The following is a 19913-nucleotide window of genomic DNA, read 5'->3' as shown; positions in this document are numbered from 1 at the left end:
TTGTGCTGTCTAGTAAAAAAAAATTTTTTTTTTGTCCCTGGGGGAAATAGCAATTCGTATTTATTTTCTTTTCACCTTTTTTTTAAGGGCGCGTTTTTAATTCTACATCTGCACATAACCATTTTGGGGTGTCTGCAAAATAATCCCCTCTCAATTTTCTTTCCTTTCGAGAACCCTTCACTTGTGCAAAATTGGAAGTGTGCGTCTCGGTTCTTTTGTCTTTTCAGAGTGTCCCGGGAAGGGCATGCACAGAGGAAGCAAATTCACCAAAAAAAGGGGAGGATACTTACTGGCTCAATTTTGCGACAAAAAATAACTCCACAAATACCAAGCAGACGAACAACATGGTTACCACGGGCGGGGCGAGGAAGAAAGCAAAGGTGAGGGCCTACGACATTGAAGAATCAAAAAGGATATTCCTATACGCATACGAACATCAATTGAAAAATGAACAGGTTAATTGGAGAAAGGCAGAAGAGTCTAGAGTGACCAGCCACAGTGCAAGCTCGATGAGGAGTCATTACGTGAATTCTATAAAGCATGAAATATCTTTGTACCTGGAGATGTACGCAGAAGAAGTTGCTAAGTTATTTATTAAAGTGAAAAAATGGAAGAAGGAAGAAAAAAAAAAAAAAATGATGCTGTTGCAGAGTAACACGCTGGTGAAACAAAGGTCCAATATTTCTTTAGACAGAGTAACCAAGGGAAAAAGCACAAACTATAATAAATTTAATTCGCTCATAATTAGTAAAGCCTTCTCCATGAAGGGCAACCGTAGCGTGAGTAGCAAGCAAAATTGCTCCATTAATAGAAGAAACGTGGCCAATGCGAGTACTACAAAGAAGAAAAAAAAAGACAAGGGCATTTGCTCTAGTGCTAGCGCCAGCGTGAATGATGGTAGGACGAAGAGCCAACCGGGAGTATCTAAAAGCAGCCTCAAAAAGAAAAAAATAAAGAAAGTAAAATTTGCACAAAAAGATACCCTTGCAATCAAGGATAAAAAAATACACAAAAATGTGGAAAAAAAAATAGACAAATGTGTAGCCAAAAAAATAAACAAAAATGTGGCACAAAAAGTAGACAAAAGTGTGGCCAAAAATGAGGCCAAAATTGCGCCCCCAAATAACCCAATCGTTAGCAGCAATGTAGAAAGAACAAATAACCCCCTCAACAATTCGTTCAATACAGATGTGAGTGATAAAACGAATAAAAGAAAAAGCGAAAAGGAACGGGGGAAGCACACGCGAGTGTCCGAAAACTACCAAATGGAAGCAAAGGACATAATCAAAGGGAGCACAGAAAGTAAACATGTTAAAAAAAAGGTAAAGGATGAGAACGACGTACAAATGAACGTAGACAAAACGGTTCATGGCCAACGAGAGAGTAACGCAGTGAACCAAGTGGGCCATATAAAAATTTCTAGCGAAGAATATTTGCACCAGAAGTATTATGTCGAGTCAAGATCAGCAAAAAGGCATAGCGACAAAAATTCTCCTCTTCAAGGAAGAGCAAAAAGGGGCAAACACTACACAGCTAACTACAACGCGAACGAATTCAGCAGGACAAACAAACCATACGACACGAAAAAGTCAAGTGGAAACGTTAGGGAAGGGAAAAGAAGTTCCATCAGCTCTATTTTTGGGTATATTTATGATAAAATATTCCGCTGAAATGGGCAGGCGCGGCTAGCCCCATTGGCACCCTTCTGAGTGATGTTCTTTCATAAATTATGAAAAGCGACGTGCCAATCGATGCTCAAGCGTTTGAGTAGGCGTTACATTTTACACGAGAATAATGTGTCTCTCGATTTGCAAAGGAAGGAAAAGACACAGAAGAGGTAGTAAAAAAAAATAAGACGCGTTTTTTTTTTTTTTTTTTGTGCCCTTCTCATAATTTTGACGCTGACTGTGTTTGCGATTAATTCGGCCCCCTTTCTTCGCGGCAGCCTTGGATGCACATATATTTATGTGTATGTCGATGCATACGTGCGGACGTACATGTATCCTAGCGCATGACATCCCATTTTTACACCCTTCCGTTTCACTTATTAATATGTTGTGTTTGTTTCCTTATCAAATTTGATCTGTCTCACCCCTTATATGCCAAAGGACGATTAGAAAAAGGGAAAAATTGGTACCTATTTTTTTGTTTTCTGTGTAAATTTCCTTTTGCCTCTTTATCTCTTCATCATGAATAATTGAATCCGTCAAGTTACCCCTCCATGTCCTCACATAAATGTATGACACAAAAACGTGTAGAAGCTCCCTAAATTTTTTGAAAACAAAAAAAAAAAAACTTTTCCCTTAAAATTCCTTATTCGCTTTTTTTTTTAAAATCGTCAAAATGGGGTGTAAATTTATGTTATTACACATCATCGGAGGGGAAAATTAAGACAAGAGTTTACCGACAGAGGGGTGTGGAAAGGTGGACACCGTGCTCCACCAGCAAAATTTGCCAACTAGTTGTGTTATATGTTGCTTCACGCAAAGTCACTTCTGACTAATGTGAGTTCAGCATGCGTGTATATTTCCCGGTTTGGACGATGAAGTGGTGGTTTCTCACTGCACATGGCATTTGTTCGTATGTATGTGTAAGTGTGCATTCAAGTGTGTATGCATGTATATACATACGTGCACATGAGACATATACGTCTAGATGCCAGCAGGGGTGGGTAGGGCCCGGCGTGCGCTCAACAAAAAATGTGGGGCTAAGTTGTACTAATTAAAAAAAAAGGGTGAAAAATAGTAGCCGCGGAATTGGCGGCGCCAACAAGAGCATCCACACAGGAAGGGAACTCAGGTGCGGCTGTAACTGCAACGGTACCCTACCATGGTGGAGAAAACATGAAGGGGCATATAGCGCAAATTGGTACATTAACAATGTGTAAAAAAAAAAAAAACAATTTAGGAGACGTTAAAGCAAATGTAGAAGAAATTTCCTTTAATGATTAATAAATGAGCTATGTACAACTCGCACAGAAATGCACCATCACAATTTGTTGAATATGCATGCAACATAGAAAAAAATGAGCAAAAAAAAAAAAAAAAAAAAAAAAAACTGCGTCCAGAAGAAGAGGTGCAAGCCAGGAAGCCGCAACACCCCGCTTCATGTGTCAACCAGTTTTTTTCCCAATGGAGAGTTTCCCCATTGGATTATGCTCTTCAATGTGGTACCGTACCGCACATGGCATTTGTTCGTATGTATGTGTAAGTGTGCATTCAAGTGTGTATGCATGTATATACATACGTGCACATGAGACATATACGTCTAGATGCCAGCAGGGGTGGGTAGGGCCCGGCGTGCGCTCAACAAAAAATGTGGGGCTAAGTTGTACTAATTAAAAAAAAAGGGTGAAAAATAGTAGCCGCGGAATTGGCGGCGCCAACAAGAGCATCCACACAGGAAGGGAACTCAGGTGCGGCTGTAACTGCAACGGTACCCTACCATGGTGGAGAAAACATGAAGGGGCATATAGCGCAAATTGGTACATTTAACAATGTGTAAAAAAAAAAAAAACAATTTAGGAGACGTTAAAGCAAATGTAGAAGAAATTTCCTTTAATGATTAATAAATGAGCTATGTACAACTCGCACAGAAATGCACCATCACAATTTGTTGAATATGCATGCAACATAGAAAAAAATGAGCAAAAAAAAAAAAAAAAAAAAAAAAAAAAAAAAAAAAAAAAAAAAAAAAAAAAAAAAAAAAAAAAAAAAAAAAAACTGCGTCCAGAAGAAGAGGTGCAAGCCAGGAAGCCGCAACACCCCGCTTCATGTGTCAACCAGTTTTTTTCCCAATGGAGAGTTTCCCCATTGGATTATGCTCTTCAATTTGGTACAGTACCAGTTTCCTAGTAGACCAAATGAGTATTTTTTTTTTCAATATGGATAATTTAAAAAAAAAAAAAATGTGCGCATTCAAACACAAACAGAGCGCACGTTATGTACTAAAAAAAGAAAAATGGATTTAACGGGATAAGCGAAATGTCCATTTTTTTCTTTTTTCTTTTTTTTCTTTCCACCTCAAATGGAGATGGCGCGGGGTCGCCACTAAACCTTATCATCGTGAAACATCCACCTCATATTTTTTGGGGACACTTTTGGCCCTGCTGAACAGTAGAGCATGTCGTCGATTGGCTTCCTCTTTTTTGTGCAGCTTGAAAGCATCGAAATGATGGAGAGGCATATGGAATTAACGGACAGGACAGGAGACCAGTGGTCATATAAAATTGAAAGGCAAATATGCCCATTGCTGTATATGTGTGGGTGGATGGGCGGTTCTCCTATGAATATTACTTCTGGGCTTTCTGCAAGGGAGGGGAGGGAAATGGTTTCGTGGTTAGTACGAGGGATTGCTCACATATGATACGGTGTGATGTGTGCACGCGTGTGTGAGGGGGGTAGACACAAACTGGTAAATACTGTCCATGAGTCACACAAAGGTGATTATAACTCGAGACGTGTTGAACCCCCCCTCCAACGAAATTTCTCCCTTTGCGCACCTATTGGATACTTCTCTGTAAACTTAAATTGCATTTTAAATGTTTCATTTGAGTATAAGGTATTTTCGGCGCCCTTAATTTGTATGATCCATTTATCTGAATATTCTTGTATTAATTTAATTGTGTTTTCATTTTCATTTAGCAGTTCCAATCTTTCCTTTTCCAGTCTTCTCTTTGAGAGACCTCCTAATTTAAGTTCATCAGGATTATTTTTTATCGTTTCTTCACTGTTGCTTGCATTGGAAGAGAGGCTATGGCCGTTTAGAGAATTTCGAAAGTTCTTCACGTGGCTCGATTGGCTCTGTTCAAACACAGACTCCGAATTGTGTGACACATATGTGTTGTCCTTGACGTAGCCTTGTATTTCGCTCAGGTTCCTTCAGGGAGGGGTAGCGGTTACGCATATGTACAATTGTTACACTTGAGACTAGCTCCTTTTGGGGTGAGTGCCAATCGAACGGACACACCCCAGCGAGGCAGTGGGTAAAGGCACTGTGATCAAATGGAGGGGGAACATTTCTCCTATCCTTTCATACCTTGTCAGCGTGTCGTCATTCGCCACGGGAAAGAACCATTTTTCCTCATCCTTTTTTAAAAGGGGAATAAATGAAAAGATAAAAAAGGGTGATTGTCTATTTGAATGTTTTCTGCCCACGGTAGGGGAGGTTTTCCATGGAGTAGTCGATCACTCCGTCTTCTCACAGTTTGGCTGCTCTTACCTCCTCGAACCCAAGGCACCTCAGGACAGCATCCGATCCATTGAAATGCAGCAACTGTTAAGTGGTTGGAAAAGGGGGGGAAAAGGACGAATGCATGTGTAAACAGGAATGCTAGGTATGTACTCACGTATGCAAGTACACGTGTGCAATGCCAATGAAGTAGAAACTCCGTCAATGTACTCTTTCGCCATGGTACCTTATTAATAAATGTTTTGTTGTCCTTTTTTAAGGATCTAAATTTTGCCCTGGAGGGATTTTCAATAATTCTGCAGGGAAAGGGGCAAATATGAATGAGAGAGGATGTTCAAAGATAAGCTACACGAACGAGGGTACGGACAAGTGTGACTCCCTCCGAACGTGTCTAACGCGTTGGCGATGTTTCTCATTTGGTCATCTGCACACGTCTGATAAAGTGCTCATTTTTTTTTTTTACTTTTGAAGAATGTGGATCAATACGTTGAGTATTTCCCTCTTTTGATCATTCTGTACATAAAAATGGGAAAAAAAAAAAAATGATAAAAAATGAAAAAAAATGAAATAATTGCGCGAGACACACAAAAAAGGAATACACAACTTGTGTAAACATGTAACACTTTTAAGAGAAGCGTAATAGAAGCAGTTGTGTCCTCTTATGCAACGGATGGACAGCATGGAATGGGCACAAGTAGGCCAAGTACAATGGAGGCGGATAAACATATTTGTAAAAAAAATCCTCCTTTTAACTTTTCCCCAGACATGGACAGAATAGTGCAAAAGGAAAAATGTACAGATTTACGAGAAGGTTGGAAAAAAACACCAACACATATTTGTAGAAGTGTGTATAGTCAATGTTGCGTAAAGTCTATAACTGCTAAAGTTTTTTTTTTTTTGTTTCTCTCTCTTATTTTATTTTTTTTTGTTTTTTTCCGTATTACATTTAAATTTGTTAAAACATTAGATATGGCCTCTTTCAATGATACCATTTTTTAATTTTGCTACACTTGTGGAGTGGTGTATAAATAAATCGTATTTAACAAAAAAACAACAACAAAAATTCTTATTTTTAATTATTTTCACGTTATTTTTCGTTTTCCTCGTAATGTTAACAATTTCCAGTAATTCATCCTGTTCCCTTGGCACAATAAACCAAAATGCATATTCTTGGCTTAAGGCTATTTTGCTGCAACGCCTGCTATTTTACTCTGGCGCAGTGCGCTTATTGCCCTTTTGTTACTCTTTTTGGCTGCTTGCGAGACTATTTTGCTATGGGCTATGTTTGCTCCTTTGTAATCTCAAAACAGAAGGGGAGAAGCAAGCAAGAGGCATCACCACGTGTACTGTTCTAAGAAGGTTAAAAAAAAAAAAAAAAAAAAAAAAAAAAAAACAGGAGCAAAAACAGAGGGGGCAAGGAAGATGGAACAAGGAGCCTCGAGAAGAGTAATCATTTCATATATTTTACATATAAAACATGCAAGCAAAAAAAAATGGAATATGCAGTTCCGTAGCTTTGCAATATTAGCTTGAAAAAATCAACTGCACTTTGCTTCCCTTTTGGTTTCATCATTTCGGTGTTCCCCATATATGATGCCATTTGTTTGATAATTTGCGAATCCGCAAATTTTGTCAATCTGGAACATTGCTTCTGTGCTTCTTTCTCTTTTAACATATTGTTGAAGAATTAAAATGGGCACAAATTACCAGTTCGAACAAGAAAAAAAAAAAAAAAAAAAAAGGTGGAAAGGGCGATATGCATTCATTCGTACATGTGAGCGGCGACGGGACATATGCTCCTGGACATGAGTTCTAAAATGAAACTGTTAAAAGCGACCGTCAAAACGATTATTTAAGAAATATGTGTGATGCTGTAGGGAAAAAATCAGTGTAAAAATGCCAATGCAGTTGAAAAATTCTACAACCTCGCAAGCGCGGCAAAAGGGGAACTATTTTATAAAAAACGTCCTGCCATTTGGAACACCTCAACTTGTTACTACAAAATTGTATTACTCATGTATGTACGTAAGTATATATGCGTGTTAAGCTAGGGGAAAAAAAGGGGGGGCAACAGTATCGCGTGGCACAAATGCATAAGTTTGTGACGTCGTTCGAATTGCATGTGTAAGTTTCGAATGCAAATGGAACATAGTTTTAACGCGAACAAGAAGTGAATAGCGGTACAACTGTTGAGAAATAATGTCTATTTTGGTAGAGGGTTCATGTCGCGACAAAAGGGTCATGCTCGTCGCAGCACAAGTACACCATTCCCTCGTTGAGTCTGTTCTGCATTTTTTCAGTTAAGCCGTGTGTTTTCCCTGATTGGCTCTCATTTGTGCTCTACAGTGATACTTATATTTCGCCAGCATAATGCAAAACTTGTGTCGAAAATGTGCAATCACAACAGGGTATAAAAAAGGGCAGGAGTCAACGAGGGTACAACTCTGTGTATACACATTCGGTGGAATGAAAAAAAGAAAAAGTTGCTTAATGAGTTTATACCTATGTATGCACATATCCGTAAGAAGCTTAAACTCTCACAACGTTCTTCCAACCTTAATGTTGCAACTATTTTCTCTTAACACCACAAAAAAGAGAGAGAGAAAAAAAAAAAAGAACTTAAGAAGAGGGTTGTTTTTCCTTTATCTTATTTTTTTAAGGTGTGATATGAATTGTTAATCGTCGAGCCATCCTACACCCAATTTCGAAAACGACAACTAGGTAAAAACACGAAATGATAGAATAGAATAATTGGTGGGAGGATGCAACGAGGAATGGGCAAAGCTTTGCCCTGTTTATAGGGTTAAAACGGCGGATTTAAAACTGTATTATTTTGTACTAAAAAAACCCATACATAGCACATTTTTGCCTTTTTTAACGATATGCCCTGAGGAGTAAAATTCCCGTTTTAAGGCAACAAATTTCACGTAAAAAAAATATAATGGCGCTTATACCCGTTGCAAAAAAAAAAAAAGTATCGTAAAAATTCAAGTGACAGAAAATTACAAAAATGAAATTAATTTCTATATAATTGTAGAGGCACACTAATAAAATATTTTGTATCGGCAAATATGCTTGGGCGCACTCTCTCCTCAAGAGTTAACGAATCTATGAAAAGTAAAAGTAACCCCCCGTTTTCCATTTCACTGCATCACTTTTTTTTTTTTTTTTTGGGCACGCAACATTCTCCCTCCGTGTAAATCCGCATATGATAATGTCGTTTCGAGGGCAATAAAAATTATCTGAATGTTCTCAACATGAACCCTCCCCTCCGTTGCTCCCAGTTGTTCAAGCATTAATCACTAATTCGAACCACGCAGTATATATGTAGAAAGAAGTCTTGCTTTGATGAATCGAACTGAATGCTAATTCGTTTATTCCTACGCTTACTTGTCACTGAGGGTTTCATTACTCTACATAAGTGACATTCGTCACCCACTCGCTTTACAACACTTAAGGAGGAATCACGTGTAGATGCCCAATTTGTGTACGCGTGAAGAGGTACATGTAGACGTACATGCGTGAGAATACCTTTTAATTCGCTTACACAGACGCGGTCGCGTTTTACCATTTTTGGAACACGAGAAGTCAGACCTGTCGAGCATTAAACAATGAACGATGATAATGTAAGGACGGAGCGGATGGAAAGGTTGCATGGCTGCCTCGTGAAAGACGCGCAGCTGTGTATGCCTCACCGACGAGCATATACAGTTGCGCATATGTGAGGCACAGAGGGGTGTAGGGAGCTCCATGGGATCGCATCGCACATGCTTCACCTATCTCTTATTTATTTATTATCTCTTATGTATATCCCATTTCTTATTTCTCCCCCAATCGCAGAAGGAATTTTCCGGAAGAGACATTTACCAGCTAATAAAAAATGCGAAGGACAAAATCAAAATTGATTACAAGTTTTGGTACACGCAGCCCGTGCCCAAAATAAATGACGAGTTTAACGAATCGGTAAGGCGCCAACCTCATGTTGCACCACCACCCCATGCGTACATAGTGTCCCCGTACGTGCGGTTGTCCATACTGTCCTTATGCGCACCATTACTGTGTTCATACAAATGATGCACAATGTAGCTGCACGGTTTGGCAAGCCAACCTATTTGATTAATATTCCACACACACATCGCCGCCCCCCCCTGCAGGTGAACGAGCCATTCATAAGTGACAACAAAGTGGAGGATGTCAGAAAAGTGAGTTCATTTTTATATGCCCTACTACAGTTGCACATATGGAGGTTTTTTTTTGTCCTCACATGTAATGGGGCGCATGTTTTCTTTGTAGAAACCGATTCCTTTTTTCCGTGGCTACGATTAACGGCATAATATGTTTATAATTTATGACCTGTGTGTGTGTTTTTTGTCAGGATGAGTACAAGCTACCGCCAGGGTACTCCTGGTACGTGTGCGATGTGAAGGATGAAAAGGACCGGAGCGAAATTTATACACTCTTAACAGACAACTACGTAGAAGACGACGACAACATTTTCCGGTTTAATTACTCTGCGGAGTTTTTACTATGGGCCTTGACATCACCAAATTATTTAAAATCATGGCACATTGGCGTAAAGTATGATGCGTCGAATAAGCTAATCGGATTCATAAGTGCCATTCCAACGGATATATGCATTCATAAGAAAACGATAAGAATGGCCGAGGTCAATTTCTTATGCGTTCACAAAACTTTGAGGTCAAAAAGGCTAGCTCCAGTCTTAATTAAAGAAATTACAAGGAGGATTAATTTAGAAAATATTTGGCAAGCTATTTACACAGCCGGAGTTTATTTACCCAAGCCAGTAAGTGACGCAAGATATTATCACAGATCTATAAATGTGAAGAAATTAATTGAAATAGGTTTTTCTTCCTTGAACACCAGATTAACAATGAGTAGGGCTATTAAATTGTATCGAGTTGAGGACACACTGAATTTAAAAAATTTGAGGTTAATGAAGAAAAAAGACGTCGATGGGGTGCACAAATTATTGGGTAGTTACTTGGAGCAATATAATTTATATGCTGTTTTTACAAAAGAAGAAATTGCTCACTGGTTTCTTCCGATCGAGAATGTTATTTATACTTATGTAAATGAAGAGGCTGGAAAAATTAAAGACATGATTTCTTTTTATTCCTTACCTTCACAAATTTTGGGCAATGATAAATATAGCACTTTGAATGCAGCTTACTCCTTTTACAACGTCACCACGACTACTACATTCAAAAATTTAATGCAGGATGCGATTCTCCTGGCTAAGAGGAACAACTTTGATGTGTTTAACGCGCTGGAAGTGATGCAGAATAAATCCGTATTTGAGGACTTGAAGTTCGGTGAGGGCGACGGATCGCTCAAGTACTACTTGTACAATTGGAAGTGCGCGTCCTTCGCGCCCACGCACGTCGGCATAGTGCTACTCTGACGGAGGGGGGAGCAGCCAAGTACACAATAGCGCGGTGCGGAATAACCGGTAACGTGGTATTGTCATGACATCACTGTGCCACTGCGAAGCAACCAAAGAGGTATGCCCACGTGGATGTTGGAAATGTCGATGAGTTTGGGATAATTTTATGCGACTTAACGTGAAAGGGGGTGCTCGTGCCAACCTCTGCATTTCCGCAAATGCTAGTTGCGCACAAGGGCAGGGGAACCTCTGTGGCCACAATTGAGAGTGTATGAAAACTCACCCGGAGGAACAAAAACAAATTGCGAACATGTTAAGTTCAGAAAGGTTATAGACGGAGTAAAGACATAAAAGTGCACCATGAATATAGGAAGAAAAAAAAAAGAAGGCGCAATACCTTCATGTGGGATACCTCCTTTTTATATCATATGGTGTTTCTTTTAAAGAATGATTGCTACTGGTGTGTGCAAAAGCGAGGAGGGACTGCTCTCGTTCCATCGCCTTCTCCCTCATTTTCATCATCCTCTTCATCTGCTAATTTTATTGTTATTCCAATTACCGTTTTTTTTGTTCGTTATACTTTTTATAGAACCTTATAAGCTTGTCGGATGTTTGCGGTTTAATTTTTTTTAAGACTTTCACAAAATGCTCTTTGCTTAAACTAACCAAAGAACTTCTGGGGAAGGATCCCCTCTGCATTTGTTTTTCATTTCTGCACTTTTTCAGAGTCTCTCGTAATGCACATATGGATGCTTCTCTGCAAATATTTACAATTTCCGCCCCGCTATACTTTTTTGTTTTCTTGGCCAAGAATTGGCACAGCTCTTTGAAATTGTTATCATGAGGGAGGAGGGGTTCCTTTTGGTGGTCCCCCTTCACATGACAGCTGTTGTTCACCCCCTCTGGAAATTGTTCTTCATTTATCTTTTTATCATTTCCCCCACTTTTTTCACATATGGAAAGATCGATCCCATTTGGCGGTTTCTCTTCGTTCTGTAGCATGGCGTTCGTAGGGGTACACGAATCCAAGTCACAATCAACATAATGTTTTTCGTTCTTCATTTGTAGTTTTTCCATAGTGTGCATTTTATCCGTGTCTGAAGAAGGATTCCGGTGCGATGCGTTTTCTCTCCCTTGTGATGCAAGGTTCCTTTTCAAGGGTGGAGAGTTCCCCACGCAGGAATTACTTGGGGAGTCATTTCCCGCCCGTCCATTTATCATATTATTAATTTTGTAAAACTTTAGAGTCTTCCTAAGAATAGATAATCTGGACTTATAATTTGGGAGGGGGACATAAATAATTCGATCGAACCTTCCTGGTCTTAACAAAGCAGGATCGATAAGATCGGGTCGGTTGGTGGCTGCCAAAATTATTACATCGACTCGGTTGTAAATTCCGTCAATTTCGTTTAGCAGCTGACATAGGACCCTGTTGGTGACAAAATTTTGGTTCAAATTTCTGTTCACCGCGATGGAGTCAATTTCGTCAAAGAAAATTACACAGGGATTGTTTTCCCGAGCTTTCTTAAATATATTTCTAATTGTCTTTTCAGATTCTCCAACATATTTAGAAAAAATTTCTGGCCCCTTAACACTGATGAAATTCATGTTTATTTCGCTAGCTATTGCTTTTGCGAATAGAGTTTTGGAACACCCTGGGGGGCCATACAGCAATATGCCCTTGGGGCTTTGTATATTGTATTTTTCGTACACATGTTTGTATTTTTTGGGGTATATTAAACACTCCTTAATGCACCTCTTCACAAATTGGTAGCCCCCTATGTCTTTGATTCTTGTCTTGGGGATATCTACGTAAAGTTCTTTCATGCCGGAGGGCTTCACATATTTTAGCCCCTTCAGTAGGTGTTTGTATTTGAGGAGGTGCGCTGCTTCGCCAGGTTGGAATACTCCCTGGGTTGCCTTTGCTGCCGCGTTATGTTCCCCCGATTCTTCCCCTTTATTTTCGCTTCCCTTTTGCCCTTTTTTTCCTTCTTCTTCGACCCCCTCCCCGTTGTGCGAACCCCGCAAGGTCCCTCTAAACGCCTTGCGAGACACAACACGATTTTCCCTCAAATAGATATACATGGAGACGTTTATTAACGCGTTGATATCGGAGCAAGTGAAGGACTGGCACAAGTCTGCAATTTCTTTAATTTGCTTAACACTTATGTTGTGATGGATTCTGTTTAGCTTTTTCTTAAAAATAGCAATTCGGTCTTTCAAGTTGGGTACATTTATCTCGATGTCTTTGTCAAACCTTCCACTTCTCCTCAAGGCTAAGTCCATTTGATTAATGTAGTTTGTTGCCCCTATTAAAATGGTGTGTGTGTTCTTTTTTATACCATCCATATTGTTAAGCAAAGAAGAAGTATATAAATTTATATTTGCATTTTCCCTCTTCTCACAAAGAATTTCAATTTCGTCAATGAACACGATGGAGCATTTGTTTTCTTCTTTGTATCTCTTATGGCACCTTAGAAAAAGTTCGTTAATCTTCGACCCACTATTGTTGTTATCAATTAGGTCTGTACTTTTTAGAATTTCCATTTCTGGCAGGACGATATCGTCCATGAGATGATCATCAATTAAATTCCCACTTTGGTTGTGACAGCCCGTTTGTGCCTGTCCGCATTGCTCTGTTGCGTCCTCCTCCTTTTTTGATGTAATTAGGTGATTCATTTTGTTCTTCAACTTCATTTGTGATAATTTCCTCCTCAATAGTAGTAACTCCTCCTTGATTGCCAAAGCGATGAAGGTTTTTCCACACCCTGGAGGTCCATGCAGCAAAATGCCTCTGTTTATATCGATGTGGAATTCATCATATATATTTTTATAAATGAGTGGCAATAAAATGTAGTAATAAATTTCGTCTTTAATTTTTTGGTACCCCCCTATTTTTTTTAGTCCCTTCTTTTTTCGGCTTTCTGTATTTTCTGGGTAATTTTTGTCTTTTCCCTTTTTGATTTTTTTGGCGTTATCCCCTGGGTGTGCGCCCTCGTTGGGCGTCGCTTCATTGGTTCTGTTTCCCCCTCGGTGTGGACCCGTTACGCTGTCACCACTGTTGGCATCACTGTCGTTATTGCCGTTTGCATCACTGCTTGCACTCTCCGACGGCACCGCGGCTGCCCTCTCCACGACAATTTTGGTACTCTGATTTATGTAGGGGACGCGGAAATCCTTACCCAGAGGGACCACGTCCCAGTGTTGCTTATCTTTCATTTGGACGGCCAACTCTGTGACGGTCAAGCGCGTTTGCACACCGAGCACACAAATTTTGAGGCAGTTTCCTGGGAACAGGCAAGTATTTAACAAGGACAGATTTATGTACCTCTCCATATTCTTACTTTTCAGATTATTCCAAAAGGTTTGCAGCATATAGCTACTATGTTCATCATGGTAATGGTCCTTTAAATTTTCATACGATTCGTTAATTATTTCCTGCACTCCAAGTTTTATTCTTTTGATGGAGATGTACAGCTCAGCCTTCCTTATTTCAACGCGCACGTTGTGGCTCTTTTTGTCAGTTTGCTTCTTGCTCCCAGACTTACTTCCCCTGCTGACATGCTCGTTGCCTTCACAACCATCCTGCTGCTCCCCCTCCTGACTTTCGCTCGATATGCCAATTTTCAAACTGTTCAACAAAAATGTATTCGCAAAGACGTCATTCCACTTTGTCTGCTTTTTCGAGATCAACTCAGTACAGTCCTTCACGCAGCAGCAGACATATGCCTTCCTTCCTGCCTTCGTGTGGCACATAACAACGTTGTCATTTTCATTTAGCTTTAACTGTTTAAGGAGCTCGCGCGAGCAGTACAGGTTGAAATTACTTGCTATGTTTACCTTTTCTTCTTCCTCATCGTGCGGGAAAAAATTCAGGTTCACATGATGCGTGTCCATCAGGAGGGATATTCCCAGCTCTGCCTCGACGTGTACTTAATGTTTGTAAATGTAAATTCCCGTTCTGTCTCAATCCGATCGGTCTGTTCCTCTGTGTAGGAGCAGGACATACCGTCGGGCGCAGCTTTGGACAACAGCGGGTGCTTACCTTAACCCAGTAAGCATAAACACATGAGAGCCGTAGCGTACACGTATCTAAATGCACCCCCCCTCTTTGCTAGTCACACCTGGACTTGGTTTGTAATTTTGAACAGCTTCATGGGCTCACCCTAATATTACTCCCCTTTCGACCAATTTACTACTCTGATGGGTCACCTGTTTTGCGCTGTGTTATATGCAAACGCTACACAATTTGAGAAAGGATTATAAAATGGATTTCCACTTACGAGAAATGGGCAAAAAGGAAAAAATGAGCACAATATCGCGCAATTATTTTTTAAAAGCACTATAAAAAAAAAAAAAAATAGGCAGGTAATAAATTCCCGTTCCTAAGGGCGCGTTGGAAAGGCTCCATCTTACATCTAACAGGTGTTTCCTCGCGTTATCGCCACGTTTATTTTATTTATTTATTTTTTTTTTTTTTGCCCCTACATTTCTCGCACTACTTCGGCGCACGTATGAATGAATACTCCATGTGGGAAAAAATAAAAAACCGGAGCAAACCGTAATTGGTACAGAAAAAAAAGGAATTTTCTTCTGATGCAAAAATAGGGACAAAGAAAAAAAAGAGGTTCAGCAGATTTGGTCAAAATTGCGAAAATAGAACAAAAAAGGATAAGTCGATTTTGAAGAGCTGCCAACTGGAATTTACTCCATAATGAATAGTCTATAAAAGGCCAACTGGGCTTTTACCTACATTGGATGCTATACACAAACAAACGTTACATAAGGACGTACAAAATGCATGTTAGTAGTCATTATAAAGCCTCTGCATAGTTCGAAAGGTAAAACGTGGTAGTCAGAATACCATGAACAGTTTTGTCCGAGGTACAGGGTGAAAAAGAAAAGTATCAACAGAGATTGTCACTCTGGTAATAAAAAGCAAACGGCAAGATAGGGACTTGGAAGACGCAGTTGTACATTATATACTGTATAGGTGCCGCGCATATGTGACTGTACTCAAATATGTAAGATCAACTGATCCGTCTCCCCCCGATAGCAACACTGCGAACCTGTTTGTGTATCCCATTTACAAGTCTACCCCAGCATGACGAACCAAGGGGCATTTAAGGAGGTGAACAAAATCAGAAACGAAAGCGACGATGGAGAGAGCAGCGATGAGAAAAGCGGAATCGAGGACGCCAAGTCGTCCGTGTTTGTCAAGTCAAACAAAATTCCAGAAAACACAGACATCGTGGAAGGAATTAATTTTGAAAAAGAAGTAAATTTGCACGAGTTTGTGAATCAGTACAAGTACATGGGGTTTCAGGCTACCAACATGGGCATAGGGATTGACGAGATAAACAAAATGATTCATTTTAAGTATGCAGAGGGAGAAGAAGGGATACAGGATGACCAGGATGTAGACAGCGATGGCAAGCATCATGCGTTGCCAAAAAAAAAAAAATGCCTAATCTGGCTGTCCTTTACCTCAAACATGATATCTAGCGGCCTGCGTGAAATATTCGTGTACCTCGCAAAGAAGAAGTTCATAGACGTGGTGGTGACGACGGCTGGGGGAGTGGAGGAAGACATTATCAAATGCTTCTCCAAAACATACTTGGGAGATTTTAACCTCAACGGGAAAAAATTAAGGAAAAAAGGATGGAACAGAATAGGCAATTTAATTGTCCCCAATGATAATTACTGCAAATTTGAGGACTGGCTGCAGCCCCTACTGAATAAAATGTTGCACGAACAGAACAGAAAGAATGAGGAGCTCTTTTTGAAGAAGTTGGACAAGCGGAAGAGACGAAGAGAGCAGGAGGAAAAAAATGGGCCGTCATCGGTACATACACCATCACCGCATTCCAACCCCCCTTGTGACAGCTCAGATGAAGACGAATGTGACATGTTCTACTTGAGCCCCTCCGAGTTCATACACAAACTGGGAGAGGAAATAAACGACGAAAGTTCCCTCATATATTGGTGCTATAAAAATGACATCCCTGTATTCTGCCCCGGGTTAACAGATGGATCCCTGGGGGATAATTTATTTTTTCACAACTATGGTAAAAAAATAAAAAATAATCTCATTTTAGACATTGTAAAGGATATTAAGAAGATTAACTCCTTGGCGCTAAATTGTAAGAAGTCTGGAATTATCATTTTGGGAGGAGGCCTACCCAAACATCACGTGTGTAATGCCAATTTGATGAGAAATGGAGCCGATTTTGCAGTGTATGTAAACACTGCTAATGAGTACGACGGCAGTGATAGTGGCGCAAATACTACGGAAGCTTTATCGTGGGGAAAGATTAAGGCGGGTCACACGAACAACCATGTTAAAGTTTTTGGCGATGCGACGATTTTGTTTCCCCTGATGGTTCTCAACACGTTCTACTTGCACGATCGACGGGGGAAGCAGCTAGGGTGAGGCCTACCTCTGGTAAGGAGGAAACTCGTATAGGCACAAAATAGTGCAGAACATGTATGTGAGGGGAACAAAATTGCAAAATGGGCCAAACCAAGTTGAATTTTTGCATTCCACACTTTTGGCGCAATTTAAAGGGGCTAGTTGAATAGCACAGCGTCGTGGGGTTGCCTCACACCGTTGCGCAATTTTGCTGCTTCCCTTTTTTCCTTTTTTTTTGTGCGCACCCTTGCTCTCGCCCTTTTAAACCCCACTTAGCGCTTGGCGACTCCTGGGGACACAGTCTATGTTGTATATACGATTTGTATTAAACTGCTTATTCGTGTAAGTTTTCCTTAATTAAAGCACAAATTTGTGGTCATAAAAAAATGTATTTAAAAAAAAAAAAAAAGTTGTGTGAATTGAAGCCTGGTGTGCATGTATATGCATACACTCGTTATGGAGTGACAAATAGAACTTGCTGCTTAGGTATGTCTATTTCTGCGTACACTCCTTTTCCCCCCGAGGCTAGCGTGTGAATGGGTGAATGTGCGAATGGGTATATATGTATATGCGTCTCCTGCTCAAGTATGATAGGACGGACGCCCTCGCGGAGGTACACCCCTGGTAGGCACAGGGGCGGCATAAGCATACATAATTTTATGAGCACATGGGCACACGCTACCCCCTCCCCATCTGCGCTCAAAAAAAATAAAATAAAATAAAATAACAAACTGATTTAAAAAAAAAAAGGAAATATGCTAAAACAAATGCACTTATGCAATCACCAAAAATTTAATCTTTAAACAAATACGTTTCAAAAATGAAAATAAAGATCATAATATTATTTTAGGGAAATGTCAAATTAAATAGGATTCAAATGGACACTTGGCAGAGAAAAAGTGGGGGACGGTTGCCTGTATGCATGGACGAAGGTTTCTACATGCTCCCGGGTGCGTGTATGTATGTATGTATGTGTGGGGGGGGCCACCGGGTAACATAAAACACATAGGGCCAAAATTGCATTATGAAAAAGAAAATGGATGTGTAAAAGCACAGCTGCATAAACGCGTTTCATGTAAATATACATAAAATAAACTTAACGTATTTCAAATCGCGGGAATAAATTAAACTCTTCGATACCCGAAGGCATGTGCATTGTGTAGACCTTTTCGCTGATGGGCAAGAGGCGCACTCTTTAAAAATGCGTAACATAAAAACTTTGATCTGGTAAGGAGTCTATGATACATTAATTGCTGCTAGTGGGGGAGAAGACGTTCGTCGTTGCCTAATTACGCTGTGCTCGGGTGTTCGTGATTACACGTAGGGATATATGTCCCTTTTCGTGTGCCCATTTGGCATGCCAACATATGCTACCTAACGCGAATATTCCCTTTGCGCGAAGTTAAAAGCACTTCCTGTGAACGATGCTAGGCCCAGCGTCCTCGTACTCCTCCTTTGTTATCCACATTTGCTGAAAGGTTGACAATGAGGACAAAATGGACCCTCCGATCCACACAGAGTATTTCCTCTCAGGTGGCGCAATAACTTTTATTTTCATGGAAGATGGAGCTAAGTTGGTCATTTCTTTGGTCAATCTTTCCCCAATATTATTATACATAGTAGTTCCACCACTAAGAACAATATTATTGTAGAGTTCCTTTCTGATGTCAATGTCACATTTCATTATACTTTGATAAGCCGTGATGTGTAGTCCTGGGCATTCCCTTCCTATTAACGTTGGATTGAATAAAGCTTCTGGGCACCTGAACCTTTCGCTACCTACAGTTATTAAATTTCCATCGGGCAATTCATATATTTCTTCTATCTGGTCGGACTGTGCTTCTGATTTTTTTAATTCCTCATCATAATCTAGTGCAATGTAACATAATTTTTCTTTTATATCTCGAACGATTTCTCTCTCTGCCGTGGTTGTGAATGTGTGTCCTCTTTCTGTGAACAGCTTCATCATGTAGTAGGTCAAATCTCGCCCCGCCATGTCGATTCTGTTGATTGCATGCGGAAGGACATAGCCCTCGTAAATTGGAACGGTGTGACTCACTCCGTCGCCACTGTCCAGCACGATTCCTGCGGTGTGAAAAGGTGTAGAGTCGGTGTAGAGTCCATGTAGAAACATTGTTAAAGGGGTCATAAATAGGGGGGCGGGACACGTACAACAATCTCCTGCTGAAAACCCTCGTACGGCCACATCTTACCTGTTGTCCTCCCAGAAGCGTACAGGGACAAAATAGCCTGAATGCTAACATACATAGCCGGCACGTCAAAGGACTCAAACATAATTTGCGTCATGCGCTCTCTATTCGTCTTCGGGTTCAAAGGTGCCTCTGTCAGCAGGACTGGATGCTCTTCAGGAGAAACTCTTAACTCGTTATAAAATGTATGGTGCCAAATTTTTTCCATGTCATCCCAGTTGGTCACTATTCCATGTTCAATTGGATATTTTAGGGTTAGTATTCCCCTCTTGTTTTGTGCTTCATCGCCTACGTAGCACTCTTTCTGTTCCATTCCTACCATTATGTTTGGCATTTTGGGCCTTCCCACAATTGATGGAAATACACACTTAGGTGCATCGTCACCTGCCAATCCCGACTTCACCATTCCACTTCCATTGTCAACCACTAGAGCTACAGCTTCTTCTGACATCTGCCAAAAGGGGCAAGTTATTGGAAATAATTGGGGAGACGAGTATTCCGCGTAGGGGATGAAGATCTACCTACGCCAACACCTGTGTATGTACATCTATAGATTCACATATAGACCTTGTTCCCACTTTCCCCCCTCCTTCATTTGCACCACGTTATGCACTGCGGCAACGATGTAGAAGCAGTTTACACACTGGGAGCATACGCAGACAGGGGAAAGAAGAATGTGGTGCTTTTATATGCCTTA

The 19913-nt window shown here is 40.3% G+C and overlaps 6 protein-coding genes across 6 annotated transcripts; 3 read left to right on the top strand and 3 right to left on the bottom strand.

Moving 5' to 3' along the window:
• Positions 1 to 344: 344 nt before the first annotated feature.
• Positions 345 to 1670, top strand: AK88_05217 (uncharacterized protein; the record flags this gene model as incomplete). The annotated part of the gene is made up of 1 exon (XM_012482819.1): positions 345 to 1670. One exon carries the CDS (start codon positions 345 to 347, stop codon positions 1668 to 1670), a length of 1326 nt encoding a protein of 441 aa, XP_012338242.1.
• A 2379-nt stretch (positions 1671 to 4049) lies between these two features.
• Positions 4050 to 6182, bottom strand: AK88_05216 (uncharacterized protein; the record flags this gene model as incomplete). The annotated part of the gene is made up of 7 exons (XM_012482818.1): positions 4050 to 4306; positions 4502 to 4878; positions 5038 to 5087; positions 5221 to 5274; positions 5417 to 5486; positions 5654 to 5703; positions 6135 to 6182. 7 exons carry the CDS (start codon positions 6180 to 6182, stop codon positions 4050 to 4052), a joined length of 906 nt encoding a protein of 301 aa, XP_012338241.1.
• Positions 6183 to 8801: 2619 nt separating this feature from the next.
• Positions 8802 to 10612, top strand: AK88_05215 (glycylpeptide N-tetradecanoyltransferase; the record flags this gene model as incomplete). The annotated part of the gene is made up of 4 exons (XM_012482817.1): positions 8802 to 8816; positions 9031 to 9153; positions 9345 to 9392; positions 9566 to 10612. The coding sequence occupies 4 exons, from the start codon at positions 8802 to 8804 to the stop codon at positions 10610 to 10612; spliced, it is 1233 nt and encodes a 410-aa protein (XP_012338240.1).
• A 537-nt stretch (positions 10613 to 11149) lies between these two features.
• AK88_05214 (uncharacterized protein) lies at positions 11150 to 14491 on the bottom strand (the record flags this gene model as incomplete). Its single annotated transcript, XM_012482816.1, has 1 exon — positions 11150 to 14491. The coding sequence occupies one exon, from the start codon at positions 14489 to 14491 to the stop codon at positions 11150 to 11152; it is 3342 nt and encodes a 1113-aa protein (XP_012338239.1).
• Positions 14492 to 15698: 1207 nt separating this feature from the next.
• AK88_05213 (deoxyhypusine synthase) lies at positions 15699 to 17027 on the top strand (the record flags this gene model as incomplete). The annotated part of the gene is made up of 1 exon (XM_012482815.1): positions 15699 to 17027. One exon carries the CDS (start codon positions 15699 to 15701, stop codon positions 17025 to 17027), a length of 1329 nt encoding a protein of 442 aa, XP_012338238.1.
• Positions 17028 to 18408: 1381 nt separating this feature from the next.
• AK88_05212 (actin-2) lies at positions 18409 to 19667 on the bottom strand (the record flags this gene model as incomplete). Its single annotated transcript, XM_012482814.1, has 2 exons — positions 18409 to 19091; positions 19220 to 19667. The coding sequence occupies 2 exons, from the start codon at positions 19665 to 19667 to the stop codon at positions 18409 to 18411; spliced, it is 1131 nt and encodes a 376-aa protein (XP_012338237.1).
• Between the last annotated feature and the right edge of the window lie 246 nt (positions 19668 to 19913).

The sequence above is a fragment of the Plasmodium fragile genome (assembly GCF_000956335.1).
Source record: "Plasmodium fragile strain nilgiri unplaced genomic scaffold supercont1.103, whole genome shotgun sequence".
NCBI classification, from domain to species: Eukaryota; Apicomplexa; class Aconoidasida; order Haemosporida; family Plasmodiidae; genus Plasmodium; species Plasmodium fragile.
Note: the sequence above shows the minus strand (reverse complement) of the source record. Positions and strands in the feature narration are given on the sequence as shown.